Source organism: Cydia fagiglandana, chromosome 4 (genome assembly GCF_963556715.1).
Source record: "Cydia fagiglandana chromosome 4, ilCydFagi1.1, whole genome shotgun sequence".
In the NCBI taxonomy this organism is placed as follows: domain Eukaryota; kingdom Metazoa; phylum Arthropoda; class Insecta; order Lepidoptera; family Tortricidae; genus Cydia; species Cydia fagiglandana.
This window is the reverse complement of record NC_085935.1, coordinates 15869294-15893087: the sequence shown is the minus strand read 5'-3', so window position 1 is coordinate 15893087 and position 23794 is coordinate 15869294. Positions and strand designations below refer to the sequence as shown.

Here is a 23794-nt window from a genome sequence, read left to right as displayed (position 1 = left end):
GTGACCTATATATCTTGAATCAGTATGGTCTGCTGACGTTGTCCTGCAAGTGGCATCGTAAGGACCCGATTCTGAGTATTTTTTTCAGCCTGCGATTTAAAAGCATAATTTGACTAATTCAGATTTTCAAGTTTTATTTTTTTCTGGTTAATCTGTTTCGATCGCCCGCAAATGACCTATTTATCTAGAATCAGCATGGTCAGCTGACATTGTTCTGCAAGTGGCATCGTAAGGACCCGATTCTGAGTATTTTTTTCAGCCGTCGACTTGGGAGCATAATTTGAGTAATTCAGATTTTCAAGTTTTAATTTTTTCCGGTAAATCTGTTTCGATCGCCCGCACCTGGCCTATCTATCTTGAATCAGCATGGTCAGCTGACGTTGTCCTGCCAGTGGCATCGTAAGGACCCGATCCTGACTATTTTTTTCAGCCGTCGACTTAGGAGCATAAGTTGAGTAATTCTGATTTTCAAGTTTTTTTTTTTTCGGTAAATCTGTTTCGATCGCCCGCAAATGACCTATCTACCTTGAATCAGCATGGTCAGCTGACATTGTCCTGCAAGTGGCGTCGTAAGGACCCGCTTCTGAGTATTTTTTTCAGCCTGCGACTTAGTATCAGAATTTGAGTAATTCAGATTTTCAAGTTTTATTTTTTGCCGGTAAATCTGTATCGATCGCCCGCAAATGACCTATCTATCTTGAATCAGCATGGTCAGCTGACGTTGTCCTGCAAGTGGCATCGTAAGGACCCGATCCTGACTATTTTTTTCAGCCGTCGACTTAGGCACATTACTTGCCTCGGCTGGCCCATATATATGAATTTTTGGATTTTATTTTTTTATAGCAAATCTAATGAGATCCTAACGATTTAAATGCCTGAACAAACGTGAACTAACGTCGCTCGATGACTTCACATGGTTAGTTTGGCTGGTTTCGGGGTGTGGTGGCTAGCGTGAAGACAGCCACCCCACTTTGAAAAATTAAAATAAATTAAGGAATCGGGTCCTAACGATTTTAATGCCTGAACAAACGTGAACTAACGAATATCTTGCTAACTAGACCAAATTTTTGTACTAAAAGTGGTTTGGGGTGGTTAGCGTGAAGACAGCCACCCCCATATTATAAAAAAATATAAAACTACGGATATCTCTTATTATCTTTTGAACGCCCGCAAGGCACTGTCATTAATCGTTTAAATATCGTCTATATAAGTTTATTCAAGCTAAAGAATCGTTAGTATCCGCGTCGATTGCTTGCTAGGCCACATTACTTGACTCCGCTGGCCCATATATATGAATTTTTTGATTTTATTTTTTTATGGCAAATCTAATGAGATCCTAACGATTTTAATGCCTGAACAAACGTGAACTAACGTCGCTCGGTGACTTCACATGGTTAGTTTGGCTGATTTCGGGGTGGGGTGGCTAGCGTGAAGACAGCCACCCCACTTTAAAAAAATAAAAAAAAATGAAGGAATCGGGTCCTAACGATTTTAATGCCTGAACAAACGTGAACTAACGAATATCTTGCTATCTAGACCAAAAAAAATTACAAAAAGTGGTTTGGGGTGGCTAGCGTGAAGACAGCCACCCCCTTTTGTTTTAAAAAAAAAATGATGTTAGAATCGGGTCCTTACGATTTTACCTGCTGAACAAACGTGAACTAACGATGAACAAACGATATAGCTATGCCATTTGCGGGCAAACGATATGGGGTGGTCAACTTCACGAGCATGACCATATTCTATTTTATCCTAACTTAGGTGCCAATTGTTTAATAGGCACAAAATCCATCTGGTTATGATTATAGCCCGTGAAACCATGTAAAATGCGTTAGTATAATTAAATGCCGTTGTACCACCCGCTGTCACCCGCCATGTGACCAAAGCAGTACAACTGCTAAACAAATGGAGAAGCCTTACGCTACGTCTTACGTAGGCGAACAACGCGCGAACGCGGCGCGGCGCGGCGCGGCGAAAGCGGCCGCCGCCGCGCCGCGCCGCGCCGCGCCGCCTGACATTCGCGTGCAAATCGCGCCGCACCGCGTTCGCAACGAGATCGCTTACGTAGGACACTTCTATGGGCATCAAAGGATTGATTTCGCCGCGCCGCGCCGCGCCGCGTTCGCGCGTTGTTCGCCTACGTAAGACGTAGCGTTAGCAATCACAATCATTAGTCGATCTGCATCGAATGAAACATTTCCACTGGTTGGCTTTCAAAATAAGCTACCCCATCAGATGTACCTACATAATTGATGTAGGTACCTACTTATGATTGGAGTAGATAGTTTCCAAATGTGGTTTAAATACATACGTTGCAGCGTAAATAAATATTCTAAGATAAAAGGTTATTTAAAACAATTTCAAGGCAATGATGTTCGGAAGAATTTCAACATAACAAATAGGTATCAGGAAAACCATAAAATAAGAATACTTTAATCTAAGGGCCCGGAGTATCTACGCCAAACTTCCACTGAATATCTTCTTGACAAAGACTAGACCCTCGTCAACTGCTGCGTAGGTAATCGTCCAAGTAATTGTTCATATCCGTAATGTACTCATCCCTTGCCCTTGTGTTTGCCTTTGTATCCATGTTAGTCACCGAGCTCACTTCAATAAATGGTCTAGAATTAAGTACATACCTACAAAAGATCGATATACCGTACATATTAGTTCTCTAGTCTATATGTCCTTCGAATGCTATAAAACGTAAATTGATAGCAATTAATTACTTAAAGATTACACGACCGGCTCAGGCTCGTTGTTCATAGTGTTCACATTCACACAGATACTAGGTACCTGTGTAGAACCGGACTGAGTACTTAGTATTTCACATGAGTACCACGTTTTATTCAGGCCACATTGAAAGCAGTAATAATTAAAGAATAGGTACTAGGTACCTGTTTGTCACAGAATTACTGCCGATAAACATAGTTACGCAAAACTTGGCATTCGCAAGTACGGCACGTAATTTCCCGTGCAAACAATAGTTAGGTACAAAGGTTTGCAATTTCCAAAGACAACGAAATATCGATCAGGCGTGCACCGCCGTCGTGCGGACTAAATATAGCGGCTGCCAAGAGTAGGCTGCGTCACCAGCCTCCTCCAGACTATGCGCGTGAATCGCGGGCGAAGCCGCGAACGCAAGTGTGGCGTCGATTTCGCAGATTGTTCACGTCTTCGCGCCTTGTTCTCCGTTTTTTGTCGGTATTTCGGCCCGCGTCAAAGGAGACGCGAAGCGCGAACTTGCAAGACTCCACATTACACACTATTATGGCTCTTCTGTGGCCAGATAAATATTAATTATATTATGATTATATTACATTAAGCAGCTATATTTTACGGTTTCACAAGAAATCAAAATGGAAAAACAGCTAAATCACGTATGATGCCATAGATAACTAACAGTTAAACTCGATCAGCTGATGCTTTTCCGCCATCTTGCCGCAAACCAAACTGCGAAATCGCCGTGAAGTGTGCGAGTGTGGAGTCATACGTCAACTTCGTGATATGTTCGCTCCGCGACGTCGCGGCGCGATTCACGCACATAGTCTGGAGGGGGCTACCGGGTGGTGGTCCCCCGCGAGCCCGCGACGCATCCCGCACCCGTTAACCCTCACTCGGCTAAAAATACTTCCCACGGGGTAGTCTGCGAGTCTGGTGCGTCACACACGTAGATGGACGGACGCCCTACGTAACGGTTCGTTCTCTCGCCCTTTACAAAGTTATTTTTAAGTAAATATTAAGTATTCATATACATACCTAAGAACCTAGGGTGGTTTAGTATATCTAGATTTGAATCAAGTTCTTTCGTCCCGAATTTTGTCCACATTAAATATTTGGAATTACTCACAATTCAATTAGAAATAGGAATCGTTTATTTGCGAACCATGGTACATAGTTGGGACAATAAAAACAGAATTACATGGCACCCTATAAAGGGTATAGCAAGTATTCTTATAGCTAGGTAGGACTACTTTGTATAGTAGCATAGGTAATATTCTTATTTTTTGTTTTTACACATTGGAACATAGATTTTTTTAGCCACAGTTAGGCTTTTGCGACTTGGGTTATACTATACTACATTTTATTTATACTTAACCTATGAGGGAGATCAAAGTTAGTATGTATTTTATACCTACTTATAATTAACTTATTACTATTTAATTTATTATAAATTAAGTAGAGCTATCTTCCATAAATTCTTGTATGGAATTATGTTTTGATCTTCAACTAGCAACGAACTAAATGTTTATTAGATGTTAGATGTTGTGTTAATACAATTATTTATGTCAATAAAACACTTCAAAACAACTTCATCACACCAAGATTGCAATAAATGTTACCCATAATTAGGCTTAAGAGAACTTACACAATTTTTGATTACCAGGTTTTTATATGATTTCACTCCCATGTAAATTCCTAATTGTAGTCTTAATAAAACCTGCCTCCGTTCCGCTCAATAATAACACAACACAATAAATTCAATTAAAAATCACCACAAATACAAGTGTCCAAGAAACTTCTGCAACCTAAACTGAAATCCATATGAAATATTGAAACCACAACGTTGCTCATCCCGTTATGACAAATCAGGAAAGCATGCATACATATTTTACGACGCAATTTTAATTACTTATCCTTGTTTTGACGTAGGTGCTTTAATTACTTACGTAAAAATAAGGTATAATTACAATCAATGACGTCAAATAACACTATAAGCGGCATTATAATGTGACGTCGTTCATATGGAGGTGGCTTCATTTGAAATAGGCTTAGGTACGGATATAAATGGATCTAAAGAAATATTATTTATGAAATAGAATTGACATCCCATCCCAGATCCCAGTCTAACTCAAAACTTTTACGGATTTACCTAATTAAACCTACTCGTAATTGTAAGTAAAAGTACCGATTATTGTACTAAAGTACTATTAACTACTAAACTAGTCTAATTATCAAATTTGAGATTAAACATTTATTTCGGATATCCTACGTCTACTCGTGATTAAGTCTAATTAGTCTATAAAGAAGTACTTATCTCAAATCTCAATCTATTGCCTACATAGATATAAACAATTTTCTATCACCCTATTCAATTTATTCAAATGAATAAATTAATCTCCATGTGACAAAACTTCCACGTACTGTAAAGAGGGCGACCTAGCAGGAGGACACCATGGGCAATGGAAACACTTTCTTAGATTGCTCTTTTAATACGTTTTTAAAGACCTTACATGAATGATCAACAACTATTCTAGGTAGCTGCCTCCCATCGAATGCCGAATGCGCACCGCGTTCCCTTTGACAGCGGGCTGATATTCCAAATTTAAATATCATAACTAACCAGTTACCGATTAAAAAGGCTGTAAAGGTTGCAAACCTTTACATATCTCGCCTCCTCGGGTGAAAGAGGCAGCTATCTTTCACAAAACTACGCCCTATCCTATTCTATCCTAACTACCGATTGGCCCTACCTAGATCAACCCCTACAATTTTTTTCCTAACATCCCCTCGCTAATGGTCGGCCTTATGCAAGGTAGCCAACATCTACGACCTTCTACGTAGGTTATGCCTATGGCTAAAATCCTCGCAAATAGGTCAGATGTGGGCTTGGTTTGGAAAAATGATAAAAAACCAAACCCCAACCCGATCTAAACCTTTTTTCATTCGAACTTCCTCACAGCTAATTGTCAATGGCCATTACTAGATGACACTTGTAATTCTGACAGCTGTTAGCAAATTCGCCTAACGTCAAAATAAAAAAACAAGCCGCATTTTTATTTTACAAAGATACAAATATAAATAATATTCATCAGCAGCAGATGTTCTTCATCGGTGGTGGAGCCGAAGTTGGGGGCTGCGCATGGCCACCAGACTTCTTGCTGCACCATTAGCGATGAAGTGGAGCCTGGAGGTGGCTCGTAGCAGTTCTCGGTCGTTGGCAGTGGCGATGAAGTGGGGGCTATGTATGGCCGCCGATCCTCTCGCCGCGCCTTCCGAGATGAACTTGAGCCCAGCAGGGGCTCATGGCTGATGCTGCAACCTGATGCACAGCTGAAGAAGTATCATCTAGTCAGAGGCGTAACTAGGGGGGGGTTGGAGGGGGCACGTGCCCCGGGCGCCGTCCAAGGGGGGGGCGCCAAAATGGGCAAAATACCTCCCATAGAAAATGGACCAGCCAAAATGTAGGACACAGCCAAATTTTTTTTTCGCGACTTGCTCAGTAGGTGTAATCCCAAAATCTCCCTGGCAAGGAAAATGCAGTTATTTTTTAGCCAACCTGTATACAGGATGGTCCAAACCTTGACGTCCAAAAATTTTTTTTAGTATCGTCGTCGTGGGTTATCACTTTATCAGAATATATATACCCCATGATTAGCCGATTTTTCGTAGTTTACGAGTTTAACTTTTAACTTTTGTTAAGAAATTCCGGGGTGAAGCTTTGCTTTACTTTTATGTCTTCTAATACATGTTCGTGGTATTTGCACATATAACATGAAATAGCGATGGGGAAGTGACACCATAAAATAATAGTAGAAATAACAAAAGAGGACTTTTTTAATGAATTACTAATTTGGAAGCTTTCCACCTCAGTTCCTTTGACCGGCGACTCTGAAAAATTAAGACTATTAAGTATCACTTTTTTGACCTTTTAAAAAAACTTAGGGTCTAGCAGTTTCTAAAATAACAAAAAATCCTTGAAATCGCTTGTATTTTATCATTATTTATTTTTTATTTATTTAGGTAAGGGCAACATCTAAGCTTGAACTCAGCTCAACTCAGCCAAGTGAGGATGCTGTTGTTTTAGCAATTGCGCCGTTGGTCAAGGATTATGTAACAAAAAGAAACAATAAAGTTCAATAGTTTTTTTTTAAATTAAATCTTCACCCCAGAATTTCTTAACAAACGTTAAAAGTAATAAAAATCATAATTCGAAAACTACGAAACGTCGGCTAACGTACATATTCTGATAGCCCACAGCGTGAGAAATTTAAAAAAATGATGGACGTCAAGGTTTGGACCACCCTGTATAAGACATGCCGTGATAACATCGCTCGTTCTGTGATACTAGAATGTCGTGAAAAACCTGTGTCAGGTTTCGATGTGGGATCGGGACAATCTAGTCCAATTCAATCCCACCAAGACTCAATTTTGCGCGTTTAGGGCTAAGAAAACCTCATTTTTCAAGGCACAAGCCTTCCCATGTCAGGGAGTATTGGGAGCCTCGGTGTTGGTTGAGATCTCCATCAGTGACGTCCAATAATTTCGTAGCCACCTTGCTGGGTAGGCTGCGCTCGTATCCAAAAAAAAACTCGGTGTGCTCAATAAAGGGAGGCGATACTTTACTCTGGGGTAGACAGATCCCATTTATTGAGTACTGCTGTCACCTTTGGGCAGGAGCATCTGGATGCCACCTTGGACCCTTCAAATCAGTCCAAAGGCACGTACCTGTGAATAGTCTACGATCCCAAACTCACAAGCGATATTGAACCTTTAAGTCTAAGGAGATCTCCAAAAAATAAGTGTATAAGTTTTAAAATGGTCGGCAACGCGCATGTGACCGCTGACCATCAGGTGGGTCGTAAGCTTGTTAGCCACCGATGTACTAAAAACACTTTTTTGTCTCAATTAAAAGTAAACTGTAAGTAATAAGTAAAAAAGTAACTCTTTCGTTAGTTCATTTCGTTTGGGGGGGAGGGGGGGCGCAAATTTGGTGCCTGCCCCGGGCGCCATATCCTCTAGCTACGCCTCTGCATCTAGTCGGCCGTTTCTTGATACATGCAAGGAAAGAAGACCCATATATGCTGCTCTCAAATTTTAGAACATTATAGGGGTGTTAGTATTACAGAGTGATATAATTCCTTAAAACCTTATAATTGTAATTATTTAATTAAAAATATAAACATCTGTGTTTTCATTATTGTGAAGTAACAGTGATTTTCATATAACTTATCCCTATGGGAAGCTATAGGAAAATAACATGGTTACAGGTAAGGTAATAAGATATTATGATAATCATAATTTACATTGTGCATACAAAACGTAATATTTGTTAAGCTTGTTGGCACAATATGAATTATTATGTTAGGGCGACTATCTAAATACATAAATGAACTATTATTACTTTAACCTTTTGAACGGCATGAATAATTTAAGGCACCGTAGGAAATTTTCACCTTTTCACGTTGCTAACGCTGACGTACACGTGCCCTGATATGTTCAAAGGGTCAAATTAATTTAAACTAACTACCTAACTTATCTAACCACCTAACTTATCTAATTACCTAGCCTATTATACATAATATCCTACCCTATTCTGACATGGATCTAGGAAAATATTTTTTAAGTTTATCTATATGTACCACTTCTTTCCTAGCCCTGCCTTTAGGTGATAAGCGCTGAATAATGTAGTTGACTTCAGATAGACGATTAATTACAACATAAGGGCCTTTATATAACCTACAAAGTTTTAGACTTCGCCCTGTTATGCGCCTAGGTTTTAATACCATGACTAGGTCATTTGGGGCAAATTGTGTTATTTTCGTTCTTCTGTCATAATATGCTTTCTGTACTGCCTGGGCCTTAGCAATTTTTGCCGCTGCCAGCTTCTGTAAGTTTTCTATACGGGCCACTTTTTCTTCGAGTGTCTGAGTCTCTTCTTGCTTAACACCCAGTTCTATATCCATGCTTAAACAAGGCTCTCTGCCATAAACTATGTTAAATGGCGAAAGGCCTGTTGACGATTGCACCGAGGCGTTGTACGCAAATACCACTTTAGGCAGCGCTGACGACCAATCCTTCTGATCCTCCTGGACGTATTTTGATAGCGATACATTCAAACTCTTGAAAAGCCTTTCAATAAGACCGTTCGCCTTCGGATTGAATGCGGTTGTATGACGAAGTTTAGCACCATATTCTTCCACAGTTTTATGTACCAGTTTTGACGTAAACACCGAACCTTGATCCGTGAGAATAGATTTGATTCCACCCAGGTTGCAAAAAATGTTTTCGACGAGGAATTGAGAAATTACTTCTGCTGTCACACGTGGTACGGCCTTGCATATTGCATATTTACTTAGGTATTCAATTGCTCCAATCACATAACGATGTCCATCCTTCGACTTGCAGAATGGCCCTAACACATCTAGCGCCACCTGTTGACCGAAATTATTAACTTTTACGCTTACCAAAGGTGCTTTTGTGTGTCTCATGTTCTTCTCTTGGCACCTCATACATGATTTTATGTAGTCTTCTATCTTCTTCTCTGCATTTTCAATGTAGTAGCGTTGTTTGAATTTTTTGAGTGTTTTGAATAAACCAAAATGCGCACCGCCCCATGCATTATCATGTAATTCTTGCATGCAGTTTGAGAATAACCTTTCCGGTAGCACAATAACATCTCGTAGTGTATTGTCTATCCATATTTTCTTGCATAATACCTTGTTCTTCATATGGTATGATTTATAATGACTTTTCTTATCGTCCAATTTGCTTATGATTTCCTTACAGAATGTATCTTCTTGCTGACTCTGTTTCAGGTCGCTCTTTTGAAAGCTATATAAGCACAAGCCATCTGGTTGTTGTTCGCACGGCTCTTCCTGTGTGTCTTCATACAAAGGGTTCCGACTTAGGAAATCTGCATGCACGTTTTCCTTACCTTTGCAATATACAATTTTGAAGTTCCATGGTTGTATTGCCAATGCCCATCTGGCTAGCCGTCCATTCATATCTCTTCGTGTGCGAAGCCACACTAGCGCCTTGTGATCTGTCACCACTTCAAATTCAAGGCCCCATAGGTATTGTTTGAAGTATGTTATAGCCCATATTAATCCTAGACATTCCTTCTCAGTAATGGCATAACGTTTCTCTGCCTCGCTAAGTTTTCTTGATGCGAATGCTACTGGTCTCATTTGCGTTTTTCCTTGCATTAAGCAGCATCCTAGAGCTTGATCTGATGCATCAACATATAGCCTAGTAATTATATCCTCGTCCGATGAGAAGTAACGTAGCACAGGAGCTTGACATATTCTCTTCTTCAATTCTTCAAACGCAGTTTGTGCCTCGTGTGACCATTCAAACTTTCGACCTTTCTTCGTTAACTCCGTAAGTGGTAGGGTTAATTGGGCGAATTCGCGTATGAATTTTCTGTAGTAGGAAAATAATCCTAGTGTAGACCTGAGTTCCTTTAAATTTCTTGGTGGTTTCGCATCTTGCATGGCCTTGACTCTTTCTTCTACTGGTTCAATTCCTTGAGACGAAACCGTATGCCCGAGAATTGTCAGTTTCGTATAGCCGATCTTGCATTTTGTTGGTTTTAAGGTGAGATTCGCTTTCTGAAATTTTCTGAGCACTTGTTCTAGGGCTGTCAGGAATTCCTTGAACGTTTTTGCATAAACTATTATATTATCTACATATACTAAGACCGTTTTGTATTTCATATCCGCTAGCACCGTATCCATGGCTCTTTGAAATACCGCTTGTGATGTCTTTAGGCCAAATGGGAGAGTTTTGAAGGAGTACAAACCTGACTGGGTAATAAAACTCGTTTTTTCCTTTCCTTTCCCCAATCTCAACTGCCAGTAGCCTGAATTCAAGTCCAATTCGGCGAAGTAGCGTGCTCCTTCCAGGCATGCAAGTAGATCCTCAATTTTCGGTATAGGATACGCGTCTGCTTTAATCTTCTTGTTAAGAGCCCTGAAATCAATACAAAAACGTGGTTTTCCGTCTGCTTTTTCGACAATGACGACTGGTGACGCGTACGGACTCTGAGAGCGTTCAATAATGTCATTTTTCAACATTTCTTGTACTTGTTCTTCAATCAATTCCTTTTGTTTCGCTGACGTCCTATAGGGTGGTTTATGTACCGGGATTTCGTCCGTAGTTTCAATGTCAATTAAATACCCATTGTACGCACCTAGATTTGATGCACAATATGCAAATCTATCTTCATAGTTATTAAGCACACTCTTAAGTTGCTGTGTTTGTGTTGGCGTCAAATCTTCGTTAATCTTTATGCAGTTAATGTCTTCTGCGAGGCTAAATAATTCAGCGTGCTGTAATATCTGACAATCCAAATTCTCACTTGTAGGTACATCCTTGTTTTCTTGAATTGTTGACATTTCTGACATGTTGATGTCATCCGTTTTCTTGTCAGGAAATTTATTTTCTGACATTCTCCTTGTCATGCTTGGCATTTCTTTTTTCGTTCTTGCGAAAAATTCTTCTACTTCGTGTCGACGTAATAGTGGCGACGAAAATTTATTTAGTAATATTGCTTGGCCCGTTTCGTAATTAATGTCTGCGATATGATCTTCTCCAAAATCACTGCCCAAAATGAACTGGTCATGTGGTAATTCTACTACCTGGAAAGTATATGTAAAAACGGCGCCTCCAAATACGATATTCGCTCCTATAGTCCCTAGTGGCTTTAGGAAGGTGTTATTTACTAAGACTAATACCATATCACTAATGTTATTATATTTTAACCCTAATTTCTTGACTAATGACAAGCTCACGACTGACGTCTCAGCCCCTGTGTCCAAGAGCGCGAGAAAATCTGTACTATAAAAATTAATAATAGTGTATCCAGTTAGCCTGGATTTGCCTGCGGGTTTTTCGGAGCGTAAGACATTCAGCGGCGCGGAGCTCCGGTGCCTCGTCGCTGGTTGTCGTTTGGGGTGCTCTCGTTGCTTCTAGGCTGACGTGAAGTGGAGCCTCCTCTTGAAGGTTGTTCGTATCCGTATCGACGGTATTGCCCTCTGCCGCCGTAGTACTGGTTGCGATATTGCGTTCGCCGTGTTGTATCTCTGAAATCATAACGAGGTTGGGTACTACGAACAGGAGTAGTGTTCGGGTCCGCGTTTTCTGTAGCGACTGTCGCTGCCGTTGTTATTGGAGTAATCGGCGTTGATGCTGCCGTACTATACGCAACTGCTGGTGCCGTTGACGTCGACGTAGATGCAGTATTTGGTGATGGCGTCAATGTTAACGCAGAAAAGCTACGCATTGTGTCTTGCTCAGAGAAAGCGGTTGGTAGCGAGAGTGAAACACTTTCAGTGAGTGGTATGTTAAGCTGCGTAGATTTATTAGCATCGAAAATGTCGATGTACTGCCAAATCGCCTTTCGCAATTCTTCTTTTGTTTTCATTTGTATGGTTGCGAAATACATTTTATATTTTTCCGTTAAATTCCGTTGAAAATGTTTAACAAACGCCTCGTCATCAATTCCGGTAGCTTTAGTAGCCAAGGCATCGATGGCATAATAATAATCTAATGGCGTTTCGTTTTGTGCTTGAGTTCTATAATAAAATGCCTGTGCATAATTGACGCGTGATGGAAATTCCTTTTTTAGTTTTTCGAAAACGTCCTCTAAAGATGTGAATGTGTTGAAATTAGCCTTATAAAATTGCAGCGCTGGTCCGCTCAGATAGGCTGCTACGGCATATTTATTTTGCTCCTCTTTGAATTTTTTTACTTGGGAGACGATTTTATATTGAATGATGAAATCTTCAACGTCAGTCGTCCCGTTGAATTTTTCCGACTCCATTTTACGTAATTTTTGCACAGCTATTTTATAATTAAACTACAGAATGGGTGATAATGAGAACTAAATAACAAGAAAAGTATCACCCGAAATGACTCCTTGTAGTGGCGATTATTCCTTTTGTCCTTGGTTTCGTAGACTCGCTTGGCGTGCAAATTGAGGTCGGGGTTCTTTCTAGCGCTCTTCTTTGGGCGATATCTAAAACGCGAAAAACTGGGGGAAACTTTACGCTAATATAGCATCCTCCACCATGTAAAGAGGGCGACCTAGCAGGAGGACACCATGGGCAATGGAAACACTTTCTTAGATTGCTCTTTTAATACGTTTTTAAAGACCTTACATGAATGATCAACAACTATTCTAGGTAGCTGCCTCCCATCGAATGCCGAATGCGCACCGCGTTCCCTTTGACAGCGGGCTGATATTCCAAATTTAAATATCATAACTAACCAGTTACCGATTAAAAAGGCTGTAAAGGTTGCAAACCTTTACAGTACACGACCCTGAATAATTTAATATTAGGTAATAATTATTAGCCGATAAGTGACTTAAGGCATTAGAAATGAAGAAAGTCACGTTCAGTGAAGTTGACAGTCTGAGGGCATAACGCTGTCGTCGGGCGTGACGGACGCGCTCGGCCGGCGGCGCCGCGCCCTGCCTTGTCGACAACGGCAACCCGGAATATTCCACTGACAACAATGCCTTCAACACTAGACAGTCTTCTATTCGGCACACCTTTCAACTCTATGTAACTATAGACTTTCCGTTCCATTTCTGTCTGACCCACCGTCCCCACCGACATGTCGGTCATCCCTTTGGTGTGAGGTTTCATAAAGAAACTCCGAGTAAACACACCCGTTTCCTTATTTGTAAAACGACATGGCTCTCAGTCAACGCTCTCGGCGCGGCGCATTGCAACACTTATCCTAGAGTTTACTTAGTAAAAACTTGGCTCGTATATTAAATTTCCCAGACATTGCCAAGAAACGAGTTCTAAACTATTCCATATACTTACCTATTTGACTTGGACCGGCTGTACATGCCTCCATTAAGGGTTAACAAATTATAAGCAGTTAAAAATAGAATTTCCAACCATTTAGGCCATTAGTAGTTCGACTTAACCACGTATGGAATGGATACCATTATATTAATTCTGGGGGTTATTTCACTCGTCAAAGTGATATTAAATCCATCGAATTTTATTAGATAAATAGGCAATATGGTTATTGCGTTCTTTGCTTTGGTGGTAAAGTACTTAAAGCTTTTATAATTAAAGTAAATAGGTAACAAAAGAAGAATCGCCTTAAGTGTCTGACTTAGTACGATCAGTTTCACACGAAACCACTAGGTACTGATTGTGGAAACAACATTGATTTCCTTGCCGTGAGCGTGACACTGATTACGCACTAGTCACACTTGCCTTTGTTTGGCTGACAATCGAAGCGGAATAATCTAATCTAATATTCTAGATCAGCGGTCGGCAACCTGCGGCCCGCGGGCCGCATGCGGCTCGTGAAACTGTCACTTGCGGCCCGAGTGCCGCCTTGGCTATTTTGTATGTACCTAATAATAGTGACAAACGACAATGTCTCATAAAGTCACAAATATTAACAAAGTACGGCCCGCGTCACCTCCGTTAATTACTCGTGGCCCTTGGCTGCTAAAAGGTTGCCGACCGCTGTTCTAGATGAAATTCGCGATAATGTAATAAAGGCAGTTTTCAATTTTTGTAACCAAATCTCGATACCTACATCCAATCTACCCTTCTATTGAGACTTTAAAATAAAATGTCTCAGAGGAAGTAAATTCACTTGCTACCTTATACCTACACCGATGCACATCTACTGTCTAACGAAATTGGAACCAACTAGCTACTAGCTACAGTTACAGTATTAAAAAAAACGGAGCTCCATACGACATGACTCTGACCAATGAATTCAATAATATTCTTACAAAACTGAATGTGCACACAAGTTTCGTTGAAGTAACTTAATTCTCACCGCGCCAGGGCATGTAGAAGAGCCATCCTAGATAACACTGAACATCATATTAATTGACAGAACATGAGTCGGCAATAATTAATGAAGACAAGTGGAATCAAAGTGAACCTCTTAAGCGAGGTGAGGTCGTTGCCCGTAACACCTCCGCAATCGATACTCATCGGCTTCGAGCATCAGACCGAGTCCAACCAGCCGCGGACCGATGCCCCGCTATGACCTAATGGTTTCTTTTCTCCTAGACTAAATTAGTTTAACTAGTGCTAACCGCATTTGTTACGATAGGAACCAAGACAAGTTTGAAGACTCCGAACTAGTTCAACTTGACTACTAAATGAGATTAGGTTTATTGCCTTTAATGCCCATTTGCACCTCAATTATCATCAATAACTGTCAGCGGCGAGCCTCCTGAGCCTAGATATTCAATTAAATTGTATGGTAACCATGGACATATATATTACTTCGTAAGGACGCGGCTAACGAGCACTAAAAAGGGGGCCGCTACATGGGTGTGATATTTGCATTTATCACACCCCGGCGCTCAGTCGTGTGGCGAATTGCGCAGTAGAAAGTTGTCACGCAGCATAACACAAAAATGCCTTATTGCGTTGTAAAAGGGTGCAAAAACCATTATAGGAAGTATAAGAAAAAAAATGGGATCTCATATCATCGGTAAGTAATTTCCAATTAGGTTTATTTATTGCTTAAAATCAATTTTAAACGATAATTTTATTTCATTCTCACGAGCAACTAATGTTCGCTCGTACGTCATAGCGCTAATGCATTAACCTTGTAAGGACGTCATTTCTCTTTGGAAGTTATTATGAAGTAGAAATGCATACTGCGTGATTTGTATAGGTAAATTTACTTAAATATGATTAGTTGATTACCTACCGGATATAATTACCGAAATTAAAGTACCTATTGTCTGTCTTACAGAGTTTGTTCCCGTTTCTTTTACATAATTATTAAAAACATTCGAAATAACAAGATCAAGTATTTGTTATTGTTTTATTCGTTGACTTAGGTACCTAGTATATTAATTCTTGTCAGGTTAAAGTTTTTAATTAACTGTAGGTAAAACTCAAAAAAAATTAACAGGTGAGCGCTAGAAACAAAGCGCGCATTTTCAAACACCGATTAATTCACATCGCTGTATTTAATACTTTCCATTACCTACTTATATTTTTGCATCATATTTGTGGACAGGTGGCACGCTCTCGTTTCAGAGGCCAAGATTCTCTTTGGATCACTGAGCCAAAATAGTTAGTTTGTATTGCTGTTTCCTTCTTTTTTACTCTACCTGTTTTGCAAGCAAGAAACTAACAGAAATAGTTGTTCGCCGCATTTTACTCGCGAAAGCTCGGGAGGTACTTATCGAACTGTACTGCTGTAGCTAGTAGCTCGGCCAACTTGTCGACCTTGACAGAGCCGGCTTACACAGGGCGGCACACCGCACTGCGCGAATGTTTAAAATATTGCATTGCCACCTGAGACGATAATGACATCACGAAATAACGTAGAAGAACGGAAACTTATAAGGATAAGTTCGCCCATTTTAATACAATAAATATGTTAACTAAAGCATTTATTACGAGAATCATAAGTAATACATAGGCAAAGGGTTAGGTTAAGACATATGTAGGTAGGGTAGAAAAGGGGTTTCAGTCGATGTGTGGAAGGGCGGCACCGTCGTCGAACCCAAGCCACCAGGCGGGGGACTTAAACCGGTGGCGTGTGCCTCGGATGCACATGGTGGTGGCACGTATAACGGCGTTACTGATCCTGCATCTCAGCCAGCCCAGTACAGTACTTAGAGATCGGTTCCAACGTTGAGATATGGTTTCTGCCATATGTTTTATAACGGAGGACATTTGGGGTGCATAGACGCTGTCAACAGATGTTACAAGTGGTGTGAAAGTTGCATGTCGCATTTCACAGGCCGTGGAATATTTTCTCTGTTTTTCGTCTTCAGCTGATTTTAGTACAGATGTCACGGGTCTTGAGAGGTAAGAAGGAGCGTCAGTGTCGACGACACGGATATCAAACAACGCCAACAAATACAACAAATAATTTTGATTAACCATAAACTTAATCGACGCTCTTCTGATATAAACCGCGAATAAACTTAACAAGCCTTGTACGCCCGTACAAAGTTATCGCGAGAGTCGAGCTCACGTAGTTGTACGCAGTGTGTAACAGATGGCGCTTTTTTGCTGACATGAAGATCGCAACGGGCAATTCATATGCATGCGCTCATCCATAGTTTATATCTATGATGGTAACTGTATAATGTAACAGGAGGCCTTCCACTACTTTGTTACGCAGACCTACATAATGTAATGATAAGGAAATCATTTCTATAAGAAGGCAGGTAAGTACACATTCAAATAGTATACACTTCAACAAAAAAATATCTTGGTCAAAAAGATAAGTTTGTACCTCAATAAACATATTTAAAGTGATCTAAATCTATAAAATTTACCTATTCGTAAGCCGAAAAATGGATGCTGAGTTTGTTTAGGAAAATAGTGATATATTTCATAACCTTATTCAATTTTGGTTACTTATAAATAATTCATCCCCAATCATTTTTATTCCATCAACCGACGGAAAACATCCTTTGAAAAAGGGTATTCGTCTTATCCTCGTCGGGATAGAATCCGGTGCGCTGGTCAGGGCCGCGGGTACAGTTCCGGATCCGCAGGGACTCAAGGGCGCCCTATATTTGCGGCCCTTGCGGCCTTGAGAACCTTCGACCTACATAAGAGCATACAGAAAACAACGTTGATTGTGGGGTATTGTTATTAGTTAGGTGTTAGGTTTGCAACTCGTCTTTTATTCATGTTTTATTCCTATAATTTGAAAATTGCGTATTTCCGCAATTTTCTCGACATTTAATTACATTGATAGAATATATAGGAAGACTCTCTCTGAACGCAACTTGTATAATAAAAACGGTCTAGGTCGTCGTAGGTAACACAATAGTATCCCCTCAGTGCACTATAATAAAATTACAGCTTGAATACGAGTAATACCTATGTACAGTAGATAGGTACTATAACGACGCAGGCACGCAACACAAATAGGTATCAAAACATTTAACATAGCCATAGTCTACATAAATAGGTAGGTACTACTTAATACAAAATGGCATGTTTGTGCGCTATGCAGAATAATAAAAGGATATTTCATAGACTGAAAGATTTGGAAACCTGCCAAAAAGCTAGAGAAATCAGAGGAACACAGGAGAGGAGTGAACGAACTTTAAATCTAGCATTATAAATATGTTATACTTACCAAACGTTCGCTAAAGCGGCCGTTCACCCCGCATCTCAAATGAAAATGCCATTTTATAAATGTGGGCGGTTTTGCACGTGAGTGTAACTCAAACGACATAATATACATAAACAAATAGGAAGCTAGAAGATACATTAGGAGTTTATTATAAACCTTCGAGGATTTCTTAATACCTATTTCTTCTCAATAAATTTGATGATAAATATAATATCTTCAAATTTTTCGAATTCGCCAGGAAATTTTGCTTATTTAGTACCTAATGTAAACTGTCTGATACACATTGCTTTTAATAAGCAAGACCGACATCGGCACAAAAATTGGAGTCAAAAGCATATTCGCCGACAGCCGTCTAAGTGAAGGAGACAGTAACGAAGTTATCCGTCTTGAATTCCTGTGTGCATGCACCGACACCGACGCTCACATAACTCAAGCCTTGACCCGGATTGCTAACGAAGTCAAGATACTACGCGCGGTAACCGTCATCGTCACTTCATAAAACAAACTACCGAAATAACTCGACGAACTAACTTATTAGTTTGTTAGCAAACAATAGACTGATACACTTCGTCTGAAGACAACAGACTAAGTTTTATGTCAGTGGTCATGGCTCAGCCAGGCCCTCAGCACATGGAGCGTAAGGGCCTTAGTCAACACTTCAATGAGCACAACATACAAGAATGCAAAGTACTTAGGTACTTCATAACTTGAACGTAAACTGTACTAGTCGACTTCATTACTGGTGTAATTTAACAACCATATTTGGTATCGTCTTGGGTCGTCCTATTCGTTTTTCGTCAAGTTCTTAAATTAGTCTTATTCTGCTTTCGTCACGAATTCTACATTGAAAGCCACCGACGATTGTGACGAATGTAGAATGGGTGACGAAAGCAGAATAATAGCAGGACTAATTTAAGAACTAGACGAGAAACGAATGGGACGACCCAAGACGATACCCCATATTTTCATGCAGCTAAGAAGAGCCATTAAATGAGAAATGAAAGCACTTAGAAAGGAATCATAACAATGTATGTAGGTAACTAGGTACGCGAGTAGTCACCACAAATCTTAGCATGACCGAAATTCATGTTGAATAGCGGGTAATAAGCGCGTAAAGTTGTAGAACAAATACTATGAGTAACTGTCGATGTCGGTACAATTAGAAGAAACCGATAGACTTGTGAATGAATCATTGCCTGTGAGACATGAATGAATAACAACTTTTTCGAATAACATCACTTAAAACCACCATATTCGTATTATGCAAACAAAAGTAAATATTTGCGAAATGTCGTCATCAATAACTATCGATTTCCAGTCTACGACCAATCTTATCCATGTTTTCCACTTAGACACTCTCTGAGACATAGATAAAATACTTAAGAGCAAAAATGATAGTTCACTCCTATAATAATAGTGGTATTAATAGTAATTCTAGATATAATAACATTATTCACATTCAAATGCCAAAGTACTTGACTCATGATGATTTTTCGGTGTACCCTTGTTTTGCCGACAAACTTTTCATCGAATATTATTTCATCGACAACGATTCATCGAAACGTTAGTACTAGTAATATTGTTTGGCGTTATTTTGTTTCATATACTATTTATTTCAATTTTTCTTACTGCGTAGAAATACTATTCAACGAATATTACTTGATCGCTGATTAATTTCAAATTATTTTAATTGGCACAACTACTAAACATTGCAATTCATTTGTTCGACGTATTACTTTAATACATTTTTATGTCGTACTACTCATTTATACATTTTTCTGTTGTAAGAATTTTAGATTTCGGTTAGATTAGAACTGCGACCCCACACAGAAACGAACGGCTTTCAAAGTAGGTTTAGGTTAGGTTAGAACTGCGACCCCACACAGAAACGAACGGCTTTCAAAGTAGGTTTAGGTTAGGTTAGAACTGCGACCCCACACAGAAACGAACGGCTTTCAAAGTAGGTTTAGGTTAGGTTAGAACTGCGACCCCACACAGAAACGAACGGCTTTCAAAGTAGGTTTAGGTTAGGTTAGAACTGCGACCCCACACATAAACGAACGGCTATCAAAGTCAAATATTACAAATTGAAATAATTTTATGCGTAATAAATTTTATTAAATGCAATCCAAAATGAAATAAGAAAACCCGTAAAGAAATACCACGATATAAACTATATACGAAATAACTCGAGTGCCAATTAAAAGTCCCCGATGTAAATTTACTAGTATCAATTCTTCGACGCAATGACTTGTCGATGAAATGAAAATACTTGAAACGTTGTCTTCGAAATAACATACGATGAAATGTCTGTCGGTAATTCAAGGGTAAACCTGATTTTTCGGCCTTGGCCGGCAATAATATATGAATATCCATTACCGGAACGTCTGGAACGATCATTATGGTGATAACACTGGTAAATATTCAGTATGAAACTACCGTGAAAATGGAGGAAGAAATTTTACCCCCGCAAACGGACGCGGGTAAATTGTGGTTTGATAAAATTTAAGTAAAAAGTCAACGAAACGAAGAATATTCGTGGGTCTGATATTGGAAGTTACCTTGACGTACCACCTTGTCTGCGATTTTCTGTGCCTGGGTCGGCGGCGGTCGGGGCTGCGCGAGTCGGCGCGCTGGGCGGCGGGCGCGCGCAGCGCGTGGCAGCGCGCCGCCAGCGCCTTCGTGCGCTCCGCCAGCGAGTGCCGCAACTCGCTGCCACCGCAACCCCGCACCAGCATCTCTCAACCACCCGTTTCTTTCACTTCGATGTCCTCCTCGTCGACGATGCCACTCATTGCGGATAACTCAATACGACCGTTTGCAAATTTGCTTAATATTGTCCGTTGACGGCACTTTTAAAGAAAATAACCATTGTAACAAACGTAGGTCAATAGTCAATGTCAAGAAGGGTACCTACAAAGCAAATTTTAATTGTTATAGTTTTCAGACCAGATCTTCAGACCTCATTGAGACGATTTAAACTAGTGAAAACAAATTGAATTACTCAATCGAGATTGTTTAGCAAATAAGATTCATTCATCTAATTAAGTGACACAAGGTCTGGGTTGAATGATAAAGGTCGAGTTACATTCTATTTATAGGTAGTCCCTGCAGTGACTAATATACCGAAGAGCTAATCTAATGTCGGTTGACGAATCATGAGGGGCATCCTACTATCAAATAACAAAACAAAGTACCATTTTAGGTATATGCTTACTGCATAACAATTGTCAGTTGTTCTTTGGGTAATTTTTACACGACTACGGCAAAGTCCAATATTTTAAATAGTGTTACGAGTAGTAAGTAATACGTATATTTGTATGTAGGAAATTAATGAAATTATGCAGCTCAAAGATATTGAATGTGGTACCTATGAATCGATTTATTTTTGTAATCGGTCAAGGGACATGGGCTATTTCTACAGTTTTCTTAAGTTTTGTACATCTAATTGACTTTGTCACTAAGTACAACGTGGCCATGTCGATGTCGTACTGATGTACCCGTATATTTAGTCCCCGCCTAATTTATACCTAACACAGCAGACAAAAATACATACGTGCTTGCCTGCCACCTACTTCATTATGCATCCGACTTAGGTAGGTATTTCATTCTTCACCATAAATAATGTTAATGTATGCATTCCACAAAGGGATGTCTTTGTACCCTGGATTATAGAAGAGCACGTTTCTACGCACCTCTGCATGGAAACTTTAAAATTCTTATGTGACACAGGCAACTAAACCTAGGTTTATGCTGTCGTGTCGTTAAGGTTTAATTTCTCATACATGTCGGTGGCTTTGCTCATAACATAACATGTTGTCATGAGGGTAATAAACTTGATAGAAATCTGTGATGTAATTATAATGTTTGTTTAATAGCCGTCTGGCGTTCTCTCTCTAAGTTATCTGGCGTTTAAGAGATTGAGAGACTAATGAAATGTTCGCACATGTTATACGTATCCGACAAGCTATCTAGCCGTAAGTGGAGTGGAGAGGTGGTTGGTTGACAAGTAAGTGAGCGTGCCGGCGGAGTAGGTCGATATCTGACAAGGAAATTGGATAATTGAGGAAGGGAGCGGCTGGCCGCCGACGAGCTACATGCTTTATCCAACGTCACTCGACATCGTCAATTGGTCGAATAATAAATGAACTCAGGTACTTTACCTAAGTTACAAATTTATGGAACAAAATTTGTAGGTGGCTCTTTAGAACAAAATTAGTTTACAATAACGGCTAAATTAATCCTTAACTACAATATACATTTTCCAAACTTCTAGTAAGGTAACTTCTTTATTTTAGTTTTTTTTTTAGTATCGATTGGTAGTAAACTTGTTCCAGTGACGAGCACCTACTTAGTCGCTAATGCATTTATTTGGTTGATTGTAAAATTTGTAAATATATTATTTGCTTTATGATAATTTATCTTTACCTGTACTGCTAATACTGCTTATCGAATATTTAAACCGTAGCCAGATGGCGAATACAACTTTGCTTTTACGACGGGTTTGAGTTTTGATTGTCGCTCTTATGAATAGAGCAGAGAGTGCTTTTTTGCCAAATTTTAGCGAGCAGGTGACAGGTGGCAGACAGGGGATTGTTCGTCAGGTGTGAAAGGGCCAAAACTTGTATGCCAATTTTGTTACCTGATACCTGTCTTTGTTAAAAGTCTCGTAATAATGTTGAACCACTTCCCTTTTTCCTTGCATGCGTTTATACTTTGCGTTTTGAATAAATATCAATTCACGAGGCACTTGAAATGAAACATTTTCTGTAGCTATACACAGCTTCTTATCCATCTCAGTTGCTAATCAAAGGCATTACGTATGTCTTGATATCGTTGTTTAGAAGTCACTTTGTTCTGACAAACATTATGAATCAGCTGTCGTTCACAGCGTTAAATCATTAAAAATTCTTACTCATACTGCACTTATTCACATAGGGAGTCATTGTATTGTGTTTATCCGACTTCAAGAAATGAGGTTCTCAATTCAAACTCATTTTTTGTGTTATTGATGTTACGTTACATGCGCCGGATATGAACCGATTTGAATAATTACATATTTCTTTGTAGCCGTGTGTTATCATTTCTGGTAGCATCTTGATTTGAACAAGGTTTTATACTTCATGTAAATAGACAAGGTAAGCTATCCTTTCACTGCTCACCGACAAACTCGTACCTAACTAAATTTAGATCACCTACTCATTACCTAGTCAAAACAACTGCCATCGTAACAACGGAGACAATACCAATGTTTTGTGTAATTTAGTGATGTGACCGCGACACCATCGCCGATTTAGAACAGTACTAAGCTAGCTAGTTAGTTATTTTCAGTCCTTCAGTATAACACTTTAAGTCCTTCAGTAGTTCTGCTGAAACAGTCAGGAAGTTTCTCCGAAAACCATAACAACATTATAGAATTGTTTGTTTTTTGTTCCATACATTTTACTTAAATGCTTTATTAACGCTACTAGTTACACTTGACAATGACCACTTACCTACAGTAATCACAAGGTATGCCTACAGTCTAATTACCATGTAAATTATTCTCCGCGCAAAAAACACCGGCTCACTTTACAACAAACACTAAAACCGTGCGACCGTTCTTCATAAACACTGAACCATTCATTAATTCAAAAGAGCACTTCGCACTGCGAGTAAATGTCAGATAATGTTTATAAAAATTTTAGCGCGAAACGGACTGAGCGTTAAATAAAAAATAATGAACGGAGTCACGTTGACAAGCCCTTCCGAACGTTGCGCTCGGCGCGCGTCGTCTGAGCCTCAGCCGAACTGTCGGGCGCTTCGCATCGCCGCCTCGTCAAGGAGCACTGGCTAAAGTCAAAACTACGCATGTGCGGGTTTTCCATGGCATTTCCATCGCTGTGGTAATGCTATACCCATACGTATGCGTATGCGGCTATTTTGTTTAATCTTATCACCAGTGCAAAAAAGTATT

General features: G+C 39.7%; 1 protein-coding gene across 3 annotated transcripts in view; it reads right to left on the bottom strand.

Annotated features, from left to right (window-relative positions):
• Window positions 1–23794, bottom strand: part of LOC134663892 (ral guanine nucleotide dissociation stimulator) — a 55252-nt gene that overhangs the window by 25059 nt on the left and 6399 nt on the right. Inside the window, exons 1-2 of one of the 3 annotated variants that reach the window (XM_063520425.1) lie at window positions 23334–23621; window positions 20400–20690 (exon numbers count right to left, since the gene is read on the bottom strand). The exons of the other annotated variants lie outside the window; for them this stretch is intronic. Of the exons in view, the coding sequence (XP_063376495.1) occupies window positions 20400–20576 (177 nt within the window). The 5' untranslated portion in view covers window positions 20577–20690; window positions 23334–23621. Of the gene's footprint in view, window positions 1–20399; window positions 20691–23333; window positions 23622–23794 lie in introns of those variants that run through there. 3 annotated transcript variants of the gene reach the window in all.